The 18,656-nt window shown below is 40.7% G+C and overlaps 1 protein-coding gene across 5 annotated transcripts in view; it reads left to right on the plus strand.

Moving 5' to 3' along the window:
• Positions 1 to 18,656, plus strand: part of ARHGEF28 (Rho guanine nucleotide exchange factor 28) — a 119,722-nt gene that overhangs the window by 64,592 nt on the left and 36,474 nt on the right. For 4 of the 5 annotated variants that reach the window (XM_030237256.2, XM_050987208.1, XM_050987209.1 and 1 more), the window contains 12 exons: positions 2,327 to 2,628; positions 5,140 to 5,284; positions 6,580 to 6,691; positions 11,639 to 11,678; positions 12,189 to 12,312; positions 13,645 to 13,777; positions 14,143 to 14,198; positions 15,752 to 15,803; positions 16,372 to 16,519; positions 16,628 to 16,749; positions 17,612 to 17,752; positions 18,223 to 18,473. In XM_030237256.2, coding sequence (XP_030093116.1) covers positions 2,327 to 2,628; positions 5,140 to 5,284; positions 6,580 to 6,691; positions 11,639 to 11,678; positions 12,189 to 12,312; positions 13,645 to 13,777; positions 14,143 to 14,198; positions 15,752 to 15,803; positions 16,372 to 16,519; positions 16,628 to 16,749; positions 17,612 to 17,752; positions 18,223 to 18,473 — 1,626 coding nt within the window. The remainder of the gene's footprint in view (positions 1 to 2,326; positions 2,629 to 5,139; positions 5,285 to 6,579; positions 6,692 to 11,638; positions 11,679 to 12,188; positions 12,313 to 13,644; positions 13,778 to 14,142; positions 14,199 to 15,751; positions 15,804 to 16,371; positions 16,520 to 16,627; positions 16,750 to 17,611; positions 17,753 to 18,222; positions 18,474 to 18,656) is intronic. The other variant, XM_050987207.1, reaches the window with a different exon arrangement.

The raw sequence follows: 18,656 nt of genomic DNA on the forward strand, positions 1-18,656 counted from the left end.
AACAGATTCAGTTAATTATAGGAATTACTTTCCCTAGTCTGCAGGAAGAACTCTAAGGCAGGCTGTCTCTTCTGTGTGTTTGTGAGCTAAACAGCATGTACTTCTTAACAATATTACTTGTTCGTGTGCATTTCAGATTTTTGAGTTCTGTGTACATTCACAGTACAGACGAATTTGCTGGATAATTTCAGAATTTAATTATAAGCTCACAGTGAGGCTTACAGGCTCAACAAAAACAAGACATTGCTGAAAAGGTGAAGCTGATGTCCTGCAACTGTCATGGAGCATTCTGGTATTGGAGATCCTCACTAGAATTCCCATTTCTGATTTGTCACCAACCCTGAAGATGACCTAAAGTGGCATTTTACATCACCTGGAATCTTTCTTTCATAGTCACACTCAGATACCATAATTTAGGGTTTGCGCAAGAGTCTCACTAGTCACAACTTGTGTGTGGTGGCGGGGTCTAGCTGAAGAGATTCAGCTCTTGTGAATAAGCAGATTCTTGTGGTGTGTCGTTATTTTTCAGTGGTGCTCTAAGATGTTTATTTCTTTGTAACCTGCTTTGAGCTCTCCCATGCCTGAAAGTTGGAATATAGGAGTAAGAAATTATCAGATAATGTTAGAAGTCTGAGATTTTGCAAGTGTGATTTTTTCCCCCCCCTTTCTTTTCCTTCTGCCCACCCCTACCCCATTCCCTGAAACATTTCACCCAGTGCATTCACTGCAGATCCAGTTCATGTGACAGCTGGAATGGAAGTTTAAGTCAGAAGCTTTTTTGTGTTTAAAATGCCCTGAAAAGATGTAATATCTGTCGCACATATATCTGTAAGGTATATATCATATGTATCTGTAATATATCTATACCTGTCTGTATAAATAGATCTATATATCTGTAATATATATCACAGATGAATGTAAGAGATGAAGGTATGTAATAATGATGCATGAGTGAGCATCTGTCAGGGGACTACAAAGTGCAGTCTTTGAACCTTGATTTGAACAATAGCGAGGTTGGAAGGAAGAGCTGCAGAACTACATCTCCATTTCAGATGGAGATGTTACCCAAGTGTATTGCTCAGGGGGCCTTCAGCTTGGGTTGCTAACCTTTGCTCACTATGTGGCCAGATTCTACTTTTTAAAATTGCTGACTGGGGCCAAATTCTCCCTTAAGCACCACTCAGCAGGAGCCAGAGTGGCTGCTGGAGAAAGTCCCTCTGGTGCTGAGGAGGAACACTGCCCAGACAGGAATAACTTTTCAGGGAGGAACAGCTGCACAAGACCTGGGAAAAGCATTTTACCTTTGTGCGTGTCATGTGCACAGCGCAACAGAAGTATTTCCAGACTTGCACGTGCTGTATTTTTGAATGCAAATTCAAAATGGGCTGCTGTAAAAATGCCAGCAGTTCTTCCTGTCCTTTACTAAGAGAAGCATAATTAAGATGGGGATGAAAGCATATCTCAAGAGGATGTGAGAAAAGAGGAAGTAAGCAATCAGAAACACCAGGACTTTAGAGATGCTTGCAGTCCTTCCTTTATTCTTGATTTTATACAGGTGTTTTTTGGAGATGGAGTGTTTTAACTGGCAATGTGGCTTTTCAAAATTATTCAGTATCTAATTACATGACTGTTGCCTCTAGCTAAAAGACTCAGTGAACTGTATTTTAGTATCTTCTGCAGTCAACAGGGAATTATCTGTGACTAGAGTCTAAATCCTGATCCCTGTACCTAAGAAAACAGAATTTCCAAATCCATTCCTGTCTTTGTGCAAAAGGAGAGGTGCTTCAGGCCCCAGACTGCTTAATGGCAAAAAATAAGAGTAATTTCCCTTCCTTCCCTTGAGAAAGTCTGTTCCAGGTCATGTGTATTTATCTCAAAGCTTAGGAAACTGGTGCTGAAAAATCAAAAGTGCATTATGTGTAGGGTGATTTTTCCAATTTAAATTGCACAATGTTTGAATTCTCTTCCATATGTCTCCCACACTAATGTATTATGCATATTTTTTGCTCAAATTAAGGATAGTTTTTAAATAAAATCTATAAATATTCATATCAGTACATTTAAAAAAAGATATAAATATGAGTGAGAAATTCAGAAGACTTGGAAATACCAATTAATTTGCTCCTCTAATTAGGGAAAAAATTAATTTAAAGTCTAGAATCCCTTAGTCATATAAATTGCCTTAAATTCATGTGGTGTAAAAAGTAATAAGGAGAAAGCCCACAAAACATATAGCCACAAATAAAATGGCAAACTTCTCACGTCCTTGTTTCCTGACAATATGTGTTGTTGTTGCCTCTTACCAGCACTTATTTTTTACCTGCAGGCTGGAGACTTAAATCCCAACTGCATTCATGGCGATGGTGCCAGCAGTGAAATGTGTCTGAGCCCTTCCAGCTCAGTCTCCATGGATAAGAGCTCTTCATCTCTCTCCCTTGAGGAGAATGACCAATTTATGTATCTCCCGAATGAAGAAAGTCAAAGGCCAGTAAAAAAAGAAGAAAACACAGGATTAAAACCTGCCATTTCACCTTCTCATCTGTATGTAGCAGATTCGTATCTTCCATTCAACACCCATGGATTTATTAAGGATCGGGGCCAACTTTATGCTGACATGAAAAGAAGAAGGTATGAAACTGACTTGATGGTATGGCCAGAATAAGGATCATTTATTACCACCTTTTGTTTAAAAAGGTGAAGCAGAATCTGAAGTAATAACTAGTATTATTGGGGTGAAATCTCGGTTTTTCTTCACTAATATTTATTGTCTTAATAATCTGTTTTCATAAAATAGCTGTGAAGACATTTTTAATGCATAGAAGTGTCTTCTTAGTAAATGTATCTTGAAAGTAAATGGATACTTTTATACCTTTATTTCTTGTATGCAAATAGTCTTGATAAAATAACAAAAAAAAAAAAAAAAAAAAAGAATCAGTTCTTCACTGTCACTGCCCTTGTGGCATTTTTGACAGATTACAGAATTTCACTGTGGTTTTCCTCAGTTATACTTTCCATCAAGAAAATAATCAAAAATCTGTTGAAGTCTCTGGGAATCTTTCAAGTCTTTAAATAGGCCTGTAGAAGGCCTGCTCCTGATTGCATAGCTATTTATCTCAAAAGACACAGTGCAGAGTGCAGCTGCTGTTTATGACAGGTTCAGACTGTTTTCTTCTCTATTGCTGGTACACAAGGTTTGCTGCCATTTGTCTGAAGACCCTCCCTCAAATGGCTTCAGAAATGCAGAGAGCTTTGAAGACAGAACTATAAATTTGGTGATTAAACTTAGGGTTTTAACAATTAATTTAAAAATTGAGCAATTTAACAATAAATTTTCTTGATGAAAAAGCTTTATTACTTCTCTGAATGGATGAGATTCCTTCTTTTGCAGGAGGAAATCTGAATCTTGCTCACACCTTTTGGAGAGTATTAGGACTAGTTGGAGGTAGAGCATCAGATCTCTGTAAAAACAGCAAGGAAGAGAAGGGCCAGCCAATTATTATTTAAAGTGGGAAATAACATTTTCTCTACCTTAATTTTGAGTTTCTTATGTAACTATGAAGTCCCACTAGCAGGAGTATTTAGCACAGATAATATAAGAAATGTCAGATGGAGTTTTTCTTTCACACTCCTTTTTTGGTATTTGTTGTTGTTGTTTGGGTCTTTTTTTTGTTTGCTTTTTTTCTTGCTAGCTATAGGGATGTCATGTAGAATACTATAATCTTCCTGTGCCTCTAGTCAGAAACATCTTTATCCTGTGTATTTTTAGATAGCCCCATCCTTTTAAAGACCTTGGTTAGGTACCTGTATGAGAACTGTACGGGCATATACCTGTATGAGAGTGTATATAAATTTTTAGAGACATATGATTTGCCTTAAGATGTCACATGACAAATGTAATTGATCCAAATATTAGTCACAAAACAAGACTAGTAGTATGTAATTCTATTTTTAAACCAGCTTCTTATGTCAGAGAAGTTCCCTAGAGACGTTACCACAGTGAGTCATGGATACTTGTCTGTTGGCATAGACATGTACTGCTTTTTCAATTTTAACATGTGACAGTAACTGATAATGCGTTTATATAAGTTGTTTCTGATATGTCATGTGGGCTGTTATTCAGAAACATTGCAAAACATTGTCCCCAGAATTGTAATAAGGAAGTAGTTACAGACAGTAGTGATAGATTAGTGCTCCAAAAAAGTAGTGGTGTGTGAAGGAATTTTTGTGCTATTATCCATGGTAGGAACTCTGGCTATTTAGAAATACCACACATAATTTAAAGTTTTATGTTGTAAGGCTGGAATGCTATTGCAAGCAGTCAACCATTTCTTTCAGACACGCTGATGAAGGGACCATGAACTTGCTCTTGCAGGTAACAGGTCTCGTCCTGGGAAACTGATACTACTGACAGGCTTAGTGCACTTGCCTGCTCAGGAACCCTTTCCAATAAAATAGTCTCTACATGTCTGACATATTGATTTAGCCAGAGATTTTTCAGTCTGCTTGTTGCTCTCTATGTTTTTAGATGTCTATCTCTTGAACTAAACCTCATAAACTATCTCAAGACCCTTGTTAATCTTTTCTAGGTGTTTTTCTCTTCCATCTTCTGTCTTGAAGTCACAGATGTAGATAAAAATACATCTGTTAACAGCCATGTCATATCTTCCAAATACACACATGAACATAATATCCATCTATACTCACATATACTGAAATTGGAGGTAGTTCTCTCAGTTCCCCTCATTGTCTATGTTCTCCTTATCTTCTTTGAAGCACGACAGGTTTATGCCTGGAACAAAAAAATCTAATTTTTTGGGAGATGTTGAACATCTGTCTAACACTCATGCCCCAGAGGTGGCTGGCCGTGGTGGGAGAGTGCGTGATCATGGGTGATGCAAATATCTGCCTTGTAGATCCACGAGACTGCGTCAGAGGGTCCTGGACAGGGAAACTGACTACCTTGACCAGGTGGCTGCAGACCTGAGAGGCACCTCAGGGCATGGTTTACCTGACATAATCATGGTGGATTGGGCTGTCATTGGTCAGAGGACTCAGCCGTGTCTTGGCGTATTGCATTAAGGTTGAAGTAAGTTGCTGTGAGGAATTCAGGGAAGTTAAAGACTTTGTTGTCTTCTTCAGTTCAAGTCTTGATGATCTTGAAGTAGACAACGGAAGTGGAGGTGTGTTGGACAGATCCCATGTTCACTACCATCCCCTCAGCTCTTCAGAGGCCATGGCTTCTAGCAGAGATGGACTGGACTTACCTGCCAGTCTGCAGCCCAAGGTATTTGACCCTGTCTTGGTTTGAATTGTTTTCCTTTTAAGTAAATCACTGAAAATATACAAGAAATGTCTGAATCTGAAGGGGAAAGATGAGTTCCCAGCTGGCAGTGCTAGTCTCTCCAGGGACCACTCACATTGAGTTTTGAAGCTGAAACTCCCTGGCTGTGGCCGAGCTGGGCAGCTGCCATAGAAAGAAAGAGTCCGTCAGAGATTTACCTCAGCTTTAAAAAAAACACCATCTACCAGAAGTGTTTCAAAGGAAATATTTCAGGTTCAGTGGATCAGCATTTTTAAACCAAAATATATTTAGCGAGAAAATGTTTAACCAGTTCTAGTTATGTGAAAGAGCAATGCTTTGTGAAGTGTAAAACTGGCCTGCTGCCTGTTTTAAAACAGTTTCTACACTCAGGGAAATTCAGTTGGGGTATCCACTGATTGAAGTAAATCTCTTTGTTATGGTTTTCTGAAGTATCCTGTCTACACTGATTTTCATTAGACCATGGTGCAATTTCTGAGACCTTCAGACACATACATAGTTATTTTTTGTTTGCAGAGATTCTTCATGATTTTTAGATGCACTTGTTGCCACTGTATCTGACCTTCAGCAAATGATTTCAAGAAGGGAGAAAAAGAATTCAGTAAAAGCATTAATTATGTAAGGCTACTTTAAAAAACAATAAGGCAAGCACTTTACAGGAGTTTCAGGAATAGTCTCTATTTAAGTGTAAATGACATATGAAAAATAAGGGGGTTTCTTTCAGGTCTTATTGTTGAGATATTTGGTAACTGGAAAATGTTTTCAAATATATAATGATAAAAAAAGCAAAAAACCACATAGAGAAAAGAAAAAGAGGTCGCCTCCTTTCTTTGGAAACTCTGACATCAGTAATTACTAAGGCATGGCCAAAGTCTCCATGCAGTGTTCTTCAAGTATTAAAGTACTAAGATTAATGTCCTCCTCGGTAAAAGAAGATAGCTTGGTCATCAGAAGTAAGGATAATAATGATGGCCAACAATACTGTGTGGATGTCACCTGTTATCAAATTGGAGAAGAAGGTAAACTTTCTTGTATTCTCTTAGTCTAACTTGCACCCACAACTTATTTTCTGTAGCACACAAAAATTTTATCATGGTGGAAGTATGACAGACTTCCTAAGAATTCACATGAAGTTCTCAAAAATTCAACTTGAAGCCAGGAAATTTATGCGAGTGGTTAGTTGTTCCTGATTTGTTTTGTTTCTGTTGCTGATGCATTTCAAAATGACACAAGATTTCATTTGCTGCAATTTCTCATAGGAATGCACAGTGTTTGGGATTCGGTCACGCTCCTATTCCTACTCCTCATCCAAAGGTTTGGTAGGAAGACCTCGCGTTCCTCGCCACTTTGCAGTTGGGGATTCAAATGGAGGTCAGTTCTTTGGCTTTGTATTGTTCAATACCTGCCTGCTTCAGGCCCAGTGCTGCTGTGTTACTTTACAGAGCTCACCAGTTTGGTAGCCTTCAGGGCTAGTAGTAGCTGCTAGATGGTAGCCCTACTGTTTTGTGGAAGCAAACAAACTCCACAACTTTGTGGAAGTTGTAAAGCCGGTATGTTTATTGCAGCGCTGGACCCATGTGCACATTACTCTCCTTAAAAGACATGTACCTCTGGGAACCCCAGATCCTTTTTTATCCCCCTCTCAAATATATATGCATGCAATTTCACAATAGGTTTACACGTACTCATTTTTACAGATTTCATGTGACGTTTGCTGCTAATTCTTCTTTTTCAGAAAGAATTCCTGCATCAGGTTGACCTGCTCTTGTGGCAGTCTCTCTGTCTGCTCCCCCCTTTTTCTCTGTCCTTTGAGTGAAGCAGTTTTCTCTGAGCATAAGCTTTTTGCAAGAACAGGCAGTCAGAGTAAACAGCTATGTTTTTAAGCTACAGACAACTCAAAGATGTACATTTCTCCTAAATCAAAATGGATTTCTACTCTGGAAAATTTCCACTCTGTCTCACTACCATCATCCATCAATTTTCTCCCATCTACAGTCCCGTCATGCCCGCATCATGCCCATGATACAGCGACTGCCCTTGACAGGGCATACAGAGAGAGCAATAGCCAGAAAAACGAATGCAGACAAGGGCAGTAAGCCTCTTATTGGAAGATCCTTACCCTAGCCTCCTGCTAAGTGTCTGACAGAGACCAGGAGGAAGCTCAGAATGATGCAGAAGGGGCATCAGAGAGGACAGATGGTTCCAGCTTCTCACAGATCCTAAGCAATCTCTGAAAAGCAGGTGGACTGTGGTATCTCTACAAGCTGGGAAGCAAAACCCACCCACTTCATCAAGTGGAGTCAGAGATGTCTCTGAAAGAAGCTTGTAATTTTTTATGACTTGTTTCTGCCATGCTTTATTTCCAGACACATAGTTTCCTATTTAGAAGACAACACACACTTTTCTCGGTGAGGATATGAGTTATATTTAAAACCGTGCAAAGTGTGAGATGCATCACTGCGCTTTTCATACAGCTCACATCACTTAAAAAACACCTGCATTTCATTTGACCTCTGTCTCAGTAAGCCTGTCCATTGCCATACTTCCAGCTTGTTTATCACTCCAATATACCTTCAGTTTTTCACTATTCCAGGGCAAGAGACAGGACATGAGAGCCACAGTGAACAAAATGGATTGGACATCTGGAGAAGTTTTGGATGCTGTATCATTGGAAGTGTTCAAGGCCAGGTTGAATGGAGCTTTGAGCAACCTCATCTAGTGGTGGCATCTCTGCCTGTGGCAGAGGGGTTGGAAGTAGATAGAATAATGTAGTTAAGGTTGGAAATGACTCCAAGGTCTACCTATTCAATGAGGAAATTCTTCCTGACATCCAACTTGAACCTGCCTAGCAGCAGTTTGAGGCTGTTTTCTCTTGTGCTGTCACTTGTTGACTTGGAGAGCAGGCCAACCCCCACCTGGCTGCACACTCCTTTCAGGCAGTTGTAGAGAGTGACAAGGTCACCCCTGAGCCTCCTTTTCTCCAGGCTAAACACCCCCAGCTCCCTCAGCCGCTCCTCACAGGACTTACTCTCTAGACACTTCATCAGCTCTGCTGCCCTTCTCTGGACATCCTTTAGCACTTCAGTGTCCTCAGAGTTAGGGGCCTAAAATTCAGTACAGGATTCCAGGTGTGCCCTCACCAGTGCCCAGTGCAGGGAGACAATCCCTGCCCTGCTCCTGCTGGCCACACCATTGCTGATCCAGGCCAGGATGCCATTGGCCTTCTTGGCCACCTGGGCACACCCTGGCTCATGTTCAGCTGCTGGCACCAGCACCCCCAGCTCCTTTCCAGCCACTCTGCCCCAGCCTGTGGAACTGCCTGGGGCTGTTGTGACTCAGAGGCAGGACCCAGCACTGAGCCTTGTTGAACCTCACACCATTGGCCCCAGCCATGATCCAGCCTGTCCAGATCCCTCTGCAGAGCCTTCCTGCCCTCCAGCAGATCAGCACTCCGACCCAGCTTGGTGTCACCTGCAAACTGACTGAGGGTACACTCGATGTCCTCACCCAGATCAGGGTTAAAAACACCAAACATGATTGGCCTCAATGCTGCCCTGTAAGGAACAGTGCTGCTGACAGACTCAAAACTGGATATGACTCCTTTCACCTCCACTCTCTGGGCCCAGCCATTCAGACAGTTTTTTATCCAGTGGAATGCACCTGTCCAAGCCATGAACTGCCAGCTTCTGCAGGAGATGCTGGCTGGGTCTGATGATCTTGTTGTTGTGTATGTGCCTGCCATCACACCCAAGATATTCTGTCCCATAACCTTCCTCAACACTGAGGTCACCAAGGTCAAGCTGACAGGCTGTAGTTCCCCAGATCCTGCTTCTGACCCTTCTTGTAGGTGGGCACCACACTTGTAAATCTCCAGCTATCTGATGTGTCCCTGGTTAAGTAGAACTAATGATAAGTGATGCAGAGCTTGGAGAGCTCTTCTACTGAGGCCAGCTGCCTCAGTACTCCAGTGATCTTTGAGATCCTTTCCAACCCTAACCACTCTGATTCTTTGACATTCAATGTGCGTGAAACATACAAAAAGTGTGAAAATGTTATCATTAACTTTGAAAGAATTTAACAACTTCAAAAACTGTTGTGGGAGTGAGATACACAATGTATGCAGGCTTCTTTTTTCTTAGGAAGCTGAATTAAGCAGCGCAGCAAATAACTTCTTTGGCGTTACTCAAATTCATTGTATGATTTCATTTCACCTTGTAAGGAGGAGTAAGTAAGTATTGCAGCCTGCAGCATGCAGCTATGTTGTATTTTCATCATCTCCTAAAGTATTTGTAAGTATTTATATTCAACACTTTAGGTGAGAAGTCACTGAAAAAAACGAGGCAGAAGAAAGAGCTAAAAGTATGTCACAGAATTAAAACCTAGCAGAATAGTAAAGCCCTGTGTCATGCTTAAAGTTAAAACAGAATTCCTTTGACACTGCAGCTAAAGGACTTTGTTGGTGTCACAGCCCCTTAAGTTTCACCCAGTCACCAATACTTGCCCTGATTTGTTATGGGCTTGGTCTGTTTCCTTTTCATTCTTTCTCCCCTTCCTTCTGGGATAGTCATTGCTGGACCTTTACATGTCTTGTGGAGAAGGTGGAAACCCTTTCTTGTCCGGACTTCAGAAGCAGGGTGTTCTATGCCTGCACCACAGATGCGGTGTAATGCTGGGAGGGAGGGTGGTGGTCTGCTGAGCTTCCTGCTCGCACTTCCTTCCACCAGCACCTCCTGCACTGTGCCTCTTTTTGCCAGCATTTTGGAAGGATGGGAGCATTGAACACAATGTTTGGCGGCTGGCAGTGGTGATTATTGTGTGAGGCAGGCACACCCGTGCTCACTTTGAGCTGTTTTATCTGGGTATGAAACTAGCCCAGGAGCTTGGTCCAAGAAGCTGGCTCAGACAGTTCATCCTGATCCCTGTGGACTGCAGCAGAATTATGTCTGGTCCTGTGCAGGAGTCTGCACATGGAAGACCTCCCCCTTCACCTCTGCCTAGCTGCCAGCACTTTGGACACTGGCTTAGGGCTTAGCTATGCAAGAAAGAGGTGTAGCTGCCCTTGCACAATGCAAAAAAAAATTCTAAGCCAAAGCAGATGAATTCAGAATGACAACAGGATGTTTTTTTCCACACAAAATACAAGAAAGAAAGAGGCAAAACACCATCCTTTTCCTGTGGAAACTTTAAAATATGCTCAGGTTTAAAACATATTATCTGCCTTTATTTGAGAGGGTATTTCCAAGCTGTAACAGTAAAGGATTTGTGCCTGCTCTGTAGATGACGTGCTCATGAACAGTGGGTCATTCCTCCTCCAGGCCCTTACACTCTCTAAGTCTCAGCTCCATGGTGCTGTTTTGTATGAGGCTGTCTTCATCTCCCATGGATACATGGCATTGGTTTCTTACAGAAGTGTTCTGTGGCACAGGTTGTGCCTGACAACCAACTGAAATGCCCTTTTTGTTTTGCTGCCTCTTTGGTAAATATTCTATCTCTTGCTAAGCTGATGTCTACATGTGTCTGAAGAAGTGTGGACTCAGCAAAGGGTGTTCAGGCCTGTATCTAACTTGAAAGAAAGCATAGTCTGGTGCTTTGACTTAGGCAAGCACTTATCTTTCTGAACAATACCTGTGATAGCTTTGCTAAAAACATCTGCAAAAGGAAGGTGGCTTTTAATTTGGAAATGGTAGTGTTCTCTACAGTTTTGGGCTTATTTTCTTCCAAAACAACCCAACTGAGTTGTTTATCTTTTATTTTGCTTTTTAGAGAGCTTATGAAAAGTATCTCCTTGGGTCATCTGTTTATAGGATCACAGAATTGTAGAAGATACAAATTTGTAGCACATTAAACATCCTGGGCAGTACTTAGAGTAGTAGTATTCCTCTTTGTGTAGAAGGATTAATTTTTTTTTTTTTTTGGTAAAGCTGCATAAGATGTATAACTGCAAATGTTAGAAGAATGTCATTAAGATATTTTGTCGCAAATTATATAAAAAGCAAAAGTAAGGGAGAGTCATTCAAATCTGTGTTGTTAAGAAGAACAAAAGAAATAATTTTTGCTATTCTTAAAAGCAGACTGTTTGCAGAGACTGGCGTTCAGTGATAGCCTTCTCAGTTCTGTCAGAACCTGTCAACTAAAAGCCTAGTAGAAAGTGGTCTTAACCTAGAAAAAGCCGCTTCTAATGTATGTATGTTTTTGCCTTCCTAATTTTCAAATGACCTTGCAAGCCCTTAAAGGTGGGCTTACGGCTGGGTGGAGGCTGCGAATTTCAAACACCCGCGGTGACCTTGCAGTCTGAGTGTGGCTGTTTGTGTCTTGCAGAGCGCGCGTACAGCCTGCCCGAGCAGTCCTGCCAGCAAAGGTACGGGCGCGCGTCACCGAGAGCCGGGAGCGGGTCTGTGCAACAGTGCCATCCTGGGAGCCCTGGGGGCAGGAGCCTTCCACGTGGGCTTTGAGCAGTCGGGTAGAGGCCCCTGGCTTCTGTGAACTCGTGCTGAAGCCGTCTGCCAAGCTCAACCCAGCTTTCACCACGCACGTCCTGCAGCAGGGGTTTACTGGGACATGCAAAGTAGGGATGGGCTCCTGCCTGCTGCTGGGGCTCCGTCCGCTGCGGGAATGTCCAAACCACTGCAGTGAAAACAGGGGAGCCTTTGATACTAACTTAACATAGGCTGGCCTGTTACACATGGCACATGCAGAGCGCTTCTTTTGTCCAGGGATAGTGATCTTTTTCATAAAGTGTAAAAACCCACAGCAAAGCGTGTAATTGTAAATGTTGGTGAAACAAGCGCTGTCCAGATTCTGGTGTATCTTAATTAATGGAGTGTTTCCACTGGAATGAGGAACATTTTTTCACTGGTCTCTATTTTAGGATTCAGGAAGAGGGATGGAATAAATACGTTGTACCCTCAAAAAATGAGTCTGAGAAATATAAAGTGAGTCGGACTTTCAGCTTTCTGATGAACAGGATGACCAGTACACGGAATAAAGGCAAGGTAATTTGGGATTCATGTCCATATTATTGTGTATGATTATGTCACTCTAATTAAATGAATTATAGATGGAGTGCTAATTTTTCATGTAAAGATAAATTGTTTATTACAAAACCACAAAAGTCATATGAAGACTCTTTTCACTTTTCTTTTTTTTAAATTCAAAACACATGTAGGTTACCCTGAAATAGCCTTTGTATTAAAAACCAGCTTTCCTTTGATATCATTACTGATTCTGCTTGGTGATTTAGCCAATATTTAAATGTATGAATTACATTTAAGAAATACTTTCATTGTTAAATAAAATTAAGAGATATGGGCCTGTTCTTGGAATTGCACTCAAAATGTAATTGAGTATATAAGCTTATACATTAGGGTGTAATTAGCTGAATTTGCCTTATTTGAAGTTAATGGGAATTCTTGCATAAGTAAACAATGGATAGTGTTAAAGAGTTTGAGAATTGAGGCCTGCACAGTTGAACAGGCCTACTACGGGAGATAGATTACAACATTGTAGTTTAATTCTAAGACATCTTAATTTTAGATTAATGACATCAGTTAGCAGCTTGAAAGACAGCCTTGGCCTGCCTACAGGCTCTTTCTGTGTGGCCTTTTGATGGTTTTGCAGGCTGCCTAGTATGCCCTCCCGTGCCCCAGGACATCCTAAGGTGTACGGATGTGAAGGTGTTTGTCTGAGGCAGCACCTTCAGGAGTGTCAGAACTGACCATGAACATGTGAACATGTATGTCTGGTCATGCAGCTTGTGTCTGTGTGTTCTCCTAAAGTATAACAGTCAGTAACTCTAAGTGTAAGCTAAATATATAGTTATGCCAACAAGGGTACTGGAAAAATAGGCAGAATTTACTAAATTTTTTTACTACTCATTAGAAATATGTTGTTTCTAATGTCCTCTAAGATCCAAAGATAACTTTTCTAAATTTGCTAAACTGCACCTCTACCTGCAGAGGCATGAGCTAAATACACGTAGAGGATATGTACAGTGTGTACAGTGAATGAACAACACTTCTAAAATTTTGTTTCCTGTCCCTCCTCTTTTTTTAGATTTCTAAATGTATTTCTGCCAGTCTTCCTTGATAATGCTTCCAGGCCCAGCTGCCTGGGAAGTAAAAACAATGCCTATATGATTTTAGGGCTTCAGCAATATTGAGTGTAAGAGCACAGTGTGCTGTTGCAAGTCTTCCAGGACAGGGATTAAATATTCTAGAATCATTTGGTTTTATAAGGGAATATTTTATTGTTTTTAAAATTGAATAACTTATTTATTTGTTGAATAACAATTATTTTTTTTCCTGCCACTGTTTTTGGGGTTGAAGACAAAAAATAAAGATATCAGAGACAAGGAGAAACCAACCAGGCACAATTTTACAAATGGGACTTTCCCAGGAGTTATCCCATGTATGGTCTGTGAAAAGGCCCTCCTAGGAAAGGAGTCACTGCAGTGTTCTTGTAAGTAGCTGCTGGCTTTTACTTGTGCATCTACAGTGCCCTGAATGCTGTTCTGACATCCTGGTTCAGTGTGTTGTTTGAAACCTTGTCATCCTTTGGATGTACCTGCTTTATGGAATGAGCTGAGGTTGACAAGGGAAAGGGAGGAAGGACAGCAGGTAACAGATTCAGAAAGAATTGCTGGTCTTCTAGCCCTAGCACATTAGGCAGAAACTTCCCTCTAGCCTATATCTGTACTCAGAGAATCCTGAGGATCACTTTTATGAGTGAATATGAAAAAGGGAAAACTGAAGCCTCAGAGTACATTTTCTGCAGACTGGGGACCCTGCTTGGTGCCAGGCTTTGAAACATACCTTCTCTTTCAGATTGCAGCGTGATTGTGCATAAAAGCTGCAAGGAGTGCGCTCCTGTGTGCACCAAGGTAACCTCCTACACTGGTCTTACTAGAGGATACTTGCTTTCTGAGGGGCTGGAAACAATGAAGGAAAAAAGAAAATACACACAGGCTGCCCAGACCCAGTGTCTGTATGAAGGGCTGCAAGGGGGTCAGATTGGCTAATGTGAGCAACAGAGCAAACACTGCTTGCTCTGTTTGCTTGAATAACAATTTTTAGTTGGGGGTTGAAAATGAGTTTCAAGAAGTATTTATATTTTTGAAGGGTCGCAAGCTCAGACTGTGAAATGGTGTTCCTGGAGGGTTACAGAACGGATTGAAAAGAAAGGCTTCTCAAAACCCCAGAGAGAAAGAACCCTTGTGTACGGGGGGGATTCCATATGTTTGGAATAATGGAAGGCAGAAATGGAAGGGGCTCTGGCAGGTGACTTCATCTACCTCCTAACCCTTGGGCTGGGTCACTTCTAGGTAACAATTTGTGCAGATGTTTGTTCTAGGTAACAGTTTGAGCAGATGTTTGTTCTAGGTAACAATTTGGGCAGATGTTTGTGTCACCCATTCTGGGAAACCTGTGGAGGAGGAGACTCCACAGCTGCCTGCCTAGACAATTGTCCCCAGTGTTCAGCTGCTTCTGAGCAGGGCAAAACCAGCGCTCAAGCTGGTGGATACTACTTCAGTGGTTAAGACGGAATGCATGCGTGGTGAGGTTATCATAACAAAGCCATAATCTTGAAACCGGTTTAAGGCTACTGCTCTCAAGAAATAAAATGAGACTTGGGGAGAAATGTGCCACAATGATGCCGGTAATTTTTCACATTTGTGGGGTGTGTCTTTCTGGTGTACCACCACATCACGGTGGCTTTCGAGGAGTGCATGATTCCATACTGATTCTTTAGCATAAACAAGCATTAAACTTTACATAAATCAAGTGGGTTTAATTTTGTTTATAATTTTCACATCATGGTCTTGCACTAATTTCTGGGAAACTTTAGGCACTAAGACTGCTGAACTGGTGGCTTAGGTTCCTGGGGATGGTGGGTTACTTGCAAGAGGACACAAGAACCCTCAACTCATCTCAGCAAGAATGCAGTGCAGGAAATGTTCACTGACCCACCTGAAGTGAAGTATATGCCCAAGTGCAGCAGGCTTTTGATGCAGTTTTTGCAAAAGTCCACTTTGGAAGGGGGAGCGGTTCTGCCTTTTGTACCCATGCTTCAGATAGTGTACTACCACAAATGCTTTGATTTTATTTGAGTATAAAGCCCTGAATGTGCACTTTTCTTGCAGCCAATACTCATATAGAGAAATTAGAATGTTGTAACTCAGTCTGCTTAGAAGAAATAGTTTTGTATTGTACTTCAAATATTCAAATATTATTATATTTGAATAAAATAATATTAAAATATTCCGCTTTGAATATTATAATCTACCATTAACTAATAAAATTAGTTATTAGAAGGAATTAGTACCATAATTTAGGAGCACTTTCTTGTAGCCCTTTGTGTGATGGTGAAAAAAATACTGACTTGACTGTTAAGTATATTATCAGCTATGTGATTTCAAAAAATCATTTTTTTCAGAAATCCCAGGAGAAATACCATAATAGAAACAAGCTCCAAGTTGGTGTGACAAGTAAGTTAGGTATAAACCTAGCATTTCTAAGGCAGGCCTTGGTTAAAAATCATGTTGCTGACAGCATGAACTTTCCCATGTAATTTCTCTGTTTTTAATTTTTGTTTCTGTATTTGTAAGAATGGGTGTTTGTCTCAAGTATGAATGGATTATTTTTTTTTTTTGAGAGATCACTGTGGAATTAACTCATCCTCTACTAAAATGAGTGTGAATTTACTTTATTTTCAGTGAAAACAAAAAATAAAGTAGCCAGTTGTGTCTATACCATTTATTTGTGCACAAGTATTTGCACACCTATAGAGCCTGTGTGATTTGAAATTATTTCCTTGTCAAATGATAGCCCCAGAGTGGCTATTCCACATTGCCTACAGGCTTATTTTTGTATTCTGTGAAGGAGCATTGTGGTCATGTACCTTGGCAAGTGGGCGATCTTGATACCTGATGTAGGTCAATATGAACACCAGACAGCATTTCTCAGTATAATTCTCAGTGCTGTTGATGACATCCTCTGTTAGACAATGACAAACTCATTGTTTGTCAAAATGTTGTGTTGTGCTTTGCCTCACAGATTCCCTGCCTGGAGACGTTTCACAGATGGTGCTGTCCTCAGTGCATCCTTCTTTCTCTGTGCCTACTGGACTGTCTCCTGGAAAGAGGGAAGCCTCACAACAGCCCTACCCCTTGTCCAAAAGTGTTCCCAGTGCCAGTTTGGAAAGGTAGAGGGGCAATTGCAATGGACTATTCTAAATACATTCTTCAGGATTTTTATGAAGATTTAAAGCATGAAATAAATGTGGGTTTTTAAAATTTTATTTCTGCTCTAGAAGAGCTACACAATTTTCCAGACAAGACTCTGAGACTAGCACCTGGAAGTCCAAGTCACAGTCTGAAGAGATGTTACAAGCATTAGGGACCTTTTCTTCAATGGATGCTTTTATGATGGAAGGTGAGAATATTGCACAGATGTTGCATCTTATAGCTAGTATTGGAAAGTGAAAACTCTTTAGCTGATTTAGGAAGACACTTCATCTTCTCAATGAAGAGCACTTCTTTTTGATAATTTCAGTTACATCCCTCTTTAAAATGAAATCAAACAGATTAGTCTTAAAAAAGAACTTTTCCTTTCTTCCTTGTAACTAACTATTTTATAACTTTTGGAATATTTTAAGTATGCTATTACCATTTTAAAGTAACAGGAATAAATGTACTGGCATCCTTGCAGAAACAGAACAGCAATACACTTTTCTTTTGCACTCATTCAGTTGACTCTGTTGACAGTGTCCATTGCAAATTGTAAGCCTGCAACACTTGCATTTCCTCAGCAGCCCAAATTCTTAACTCCTAATGGTAAGCTGTGCTCTTACAATAGCTGCATAGCCTTATGAAGCAAATAGAAGTAGATTTTTTGTGTAGCTAGGTGTGAGACTGAATATGAAAGCTGAAGGGCTTTCACTCACATAGGATGGTGCACTGGGCATCTGATATTGGAAATGTTGAATTTTATTTTTAAATATTAAAAGGTTTCTGCAAGCAAAGAGTTATAAAAAGGATTTAATTTGAGGAAAGAAGAATGTTTCTTACCTATCCTCCTCCCCTTCTGTCACAAAAGCAATTCAACACTTTGGTAATAATACTCACATCTGGCAAACTTTGCTGTAGTAAAGATAGTGCCAGCATTTGAAGAAGTCTTACCTATAGTTCATCTCTGTGATGTGTTCCCCTGACTATATGAATAGATCTGCATGTGCCAAGGAACTTCCCTTACTCTTTGTATGTGTGGTGTTAAAGAAATACAAATTTTGTCATAGATGATGTGGATTTGTCTCAGTGGACTGATCTCTGCACAGATGCAGAAGAGTTTGAGGCAGACTCCTGGAGTCTTGTTGTGGATCCAATGTTCTGTAGCAAGCAAGAAAAGGATGTCGTCAAGCGGCAGGATGTCATATTTGGTCAGTATTTCAAAGCTGTGTGTAAATTTAAATGCAATTTGGTTCATCAAATAGAGAGGGAACCTACATACTTTATGGCCAGAAGAATGAGTGCTTCAACTCAAAACAACAAGAAGGTTCAAAGAACATTTTTATCACAAAATACAATGTCTTCTAAACTAAGGAAAGTTACCTTCTGGTAGGTGTGGCTACCAGAGACACACCTAGCCTGCTCACAGAATGGTTGAAATTGGAAGGGGCCTCATCCCAACCTCAGCTCAAGCTATTACAACCACAGCTTGTTCAGTGCGATACAGAGGGAATTGTGTCAGAGCCAGATAAATTAAGTTTTCCTACTGACATAATCGATCAGGTTTGATTCACACCAAAAAAGAAATTATGACTGTGTATTTGATAGACTAGTCTGTCTTATAAGGTGTGCAAAATATTCAGGTGATTACTACACTATCCTTTTTTCTTTTATACTGCAGAGCTGATGCAAACAGAAGTACATCACATCCATACCCTGTTCATTATGTCTGAAATATTCAGGAAAGGGATGAAGGAAGAGCTGCAGCTTGACCACAGTATAGTGGACAGAATATTCCCCTGCTTAGATGAGCTGCTGGAGGTGCACAGGCAATTCTTCTGCAGAATGAAGGACAGGCGGCAGGAATCGTGTACGGCAGGGAGCGAGCGTAATTTTGTCATCAGCAGAATTGGGGACATCCTTGTGCAGCAGGTAGAAGTATCAGTTCTGTTAATCCTTTAAGTGCTTAGGGTTCCAAATTAAACAGTTTTTTTACTCCAAAACTTCTGTGGGCAAGAAGACGATTATGGTTGCCTCAAAAAGATTCAAAACCTGTCCTGTCCTGATTATTTCAGGATGAAATAGAAATATGAAAACATATCTTTATTGTCAGGT

This window comes from Serinus canaria, chromosome Z (assembly GCF_022539315.1).
Source record: "Serinus canaria isolate serCan28SL12 chromosome Z, serCan2020, whole genome shotgun sequence".
Lineage (NCBI taxonomy): Eukaryota > Metazoa > Chordata > Aves > Passeriformes > Fringillidae > Serinus > Serinus canaria.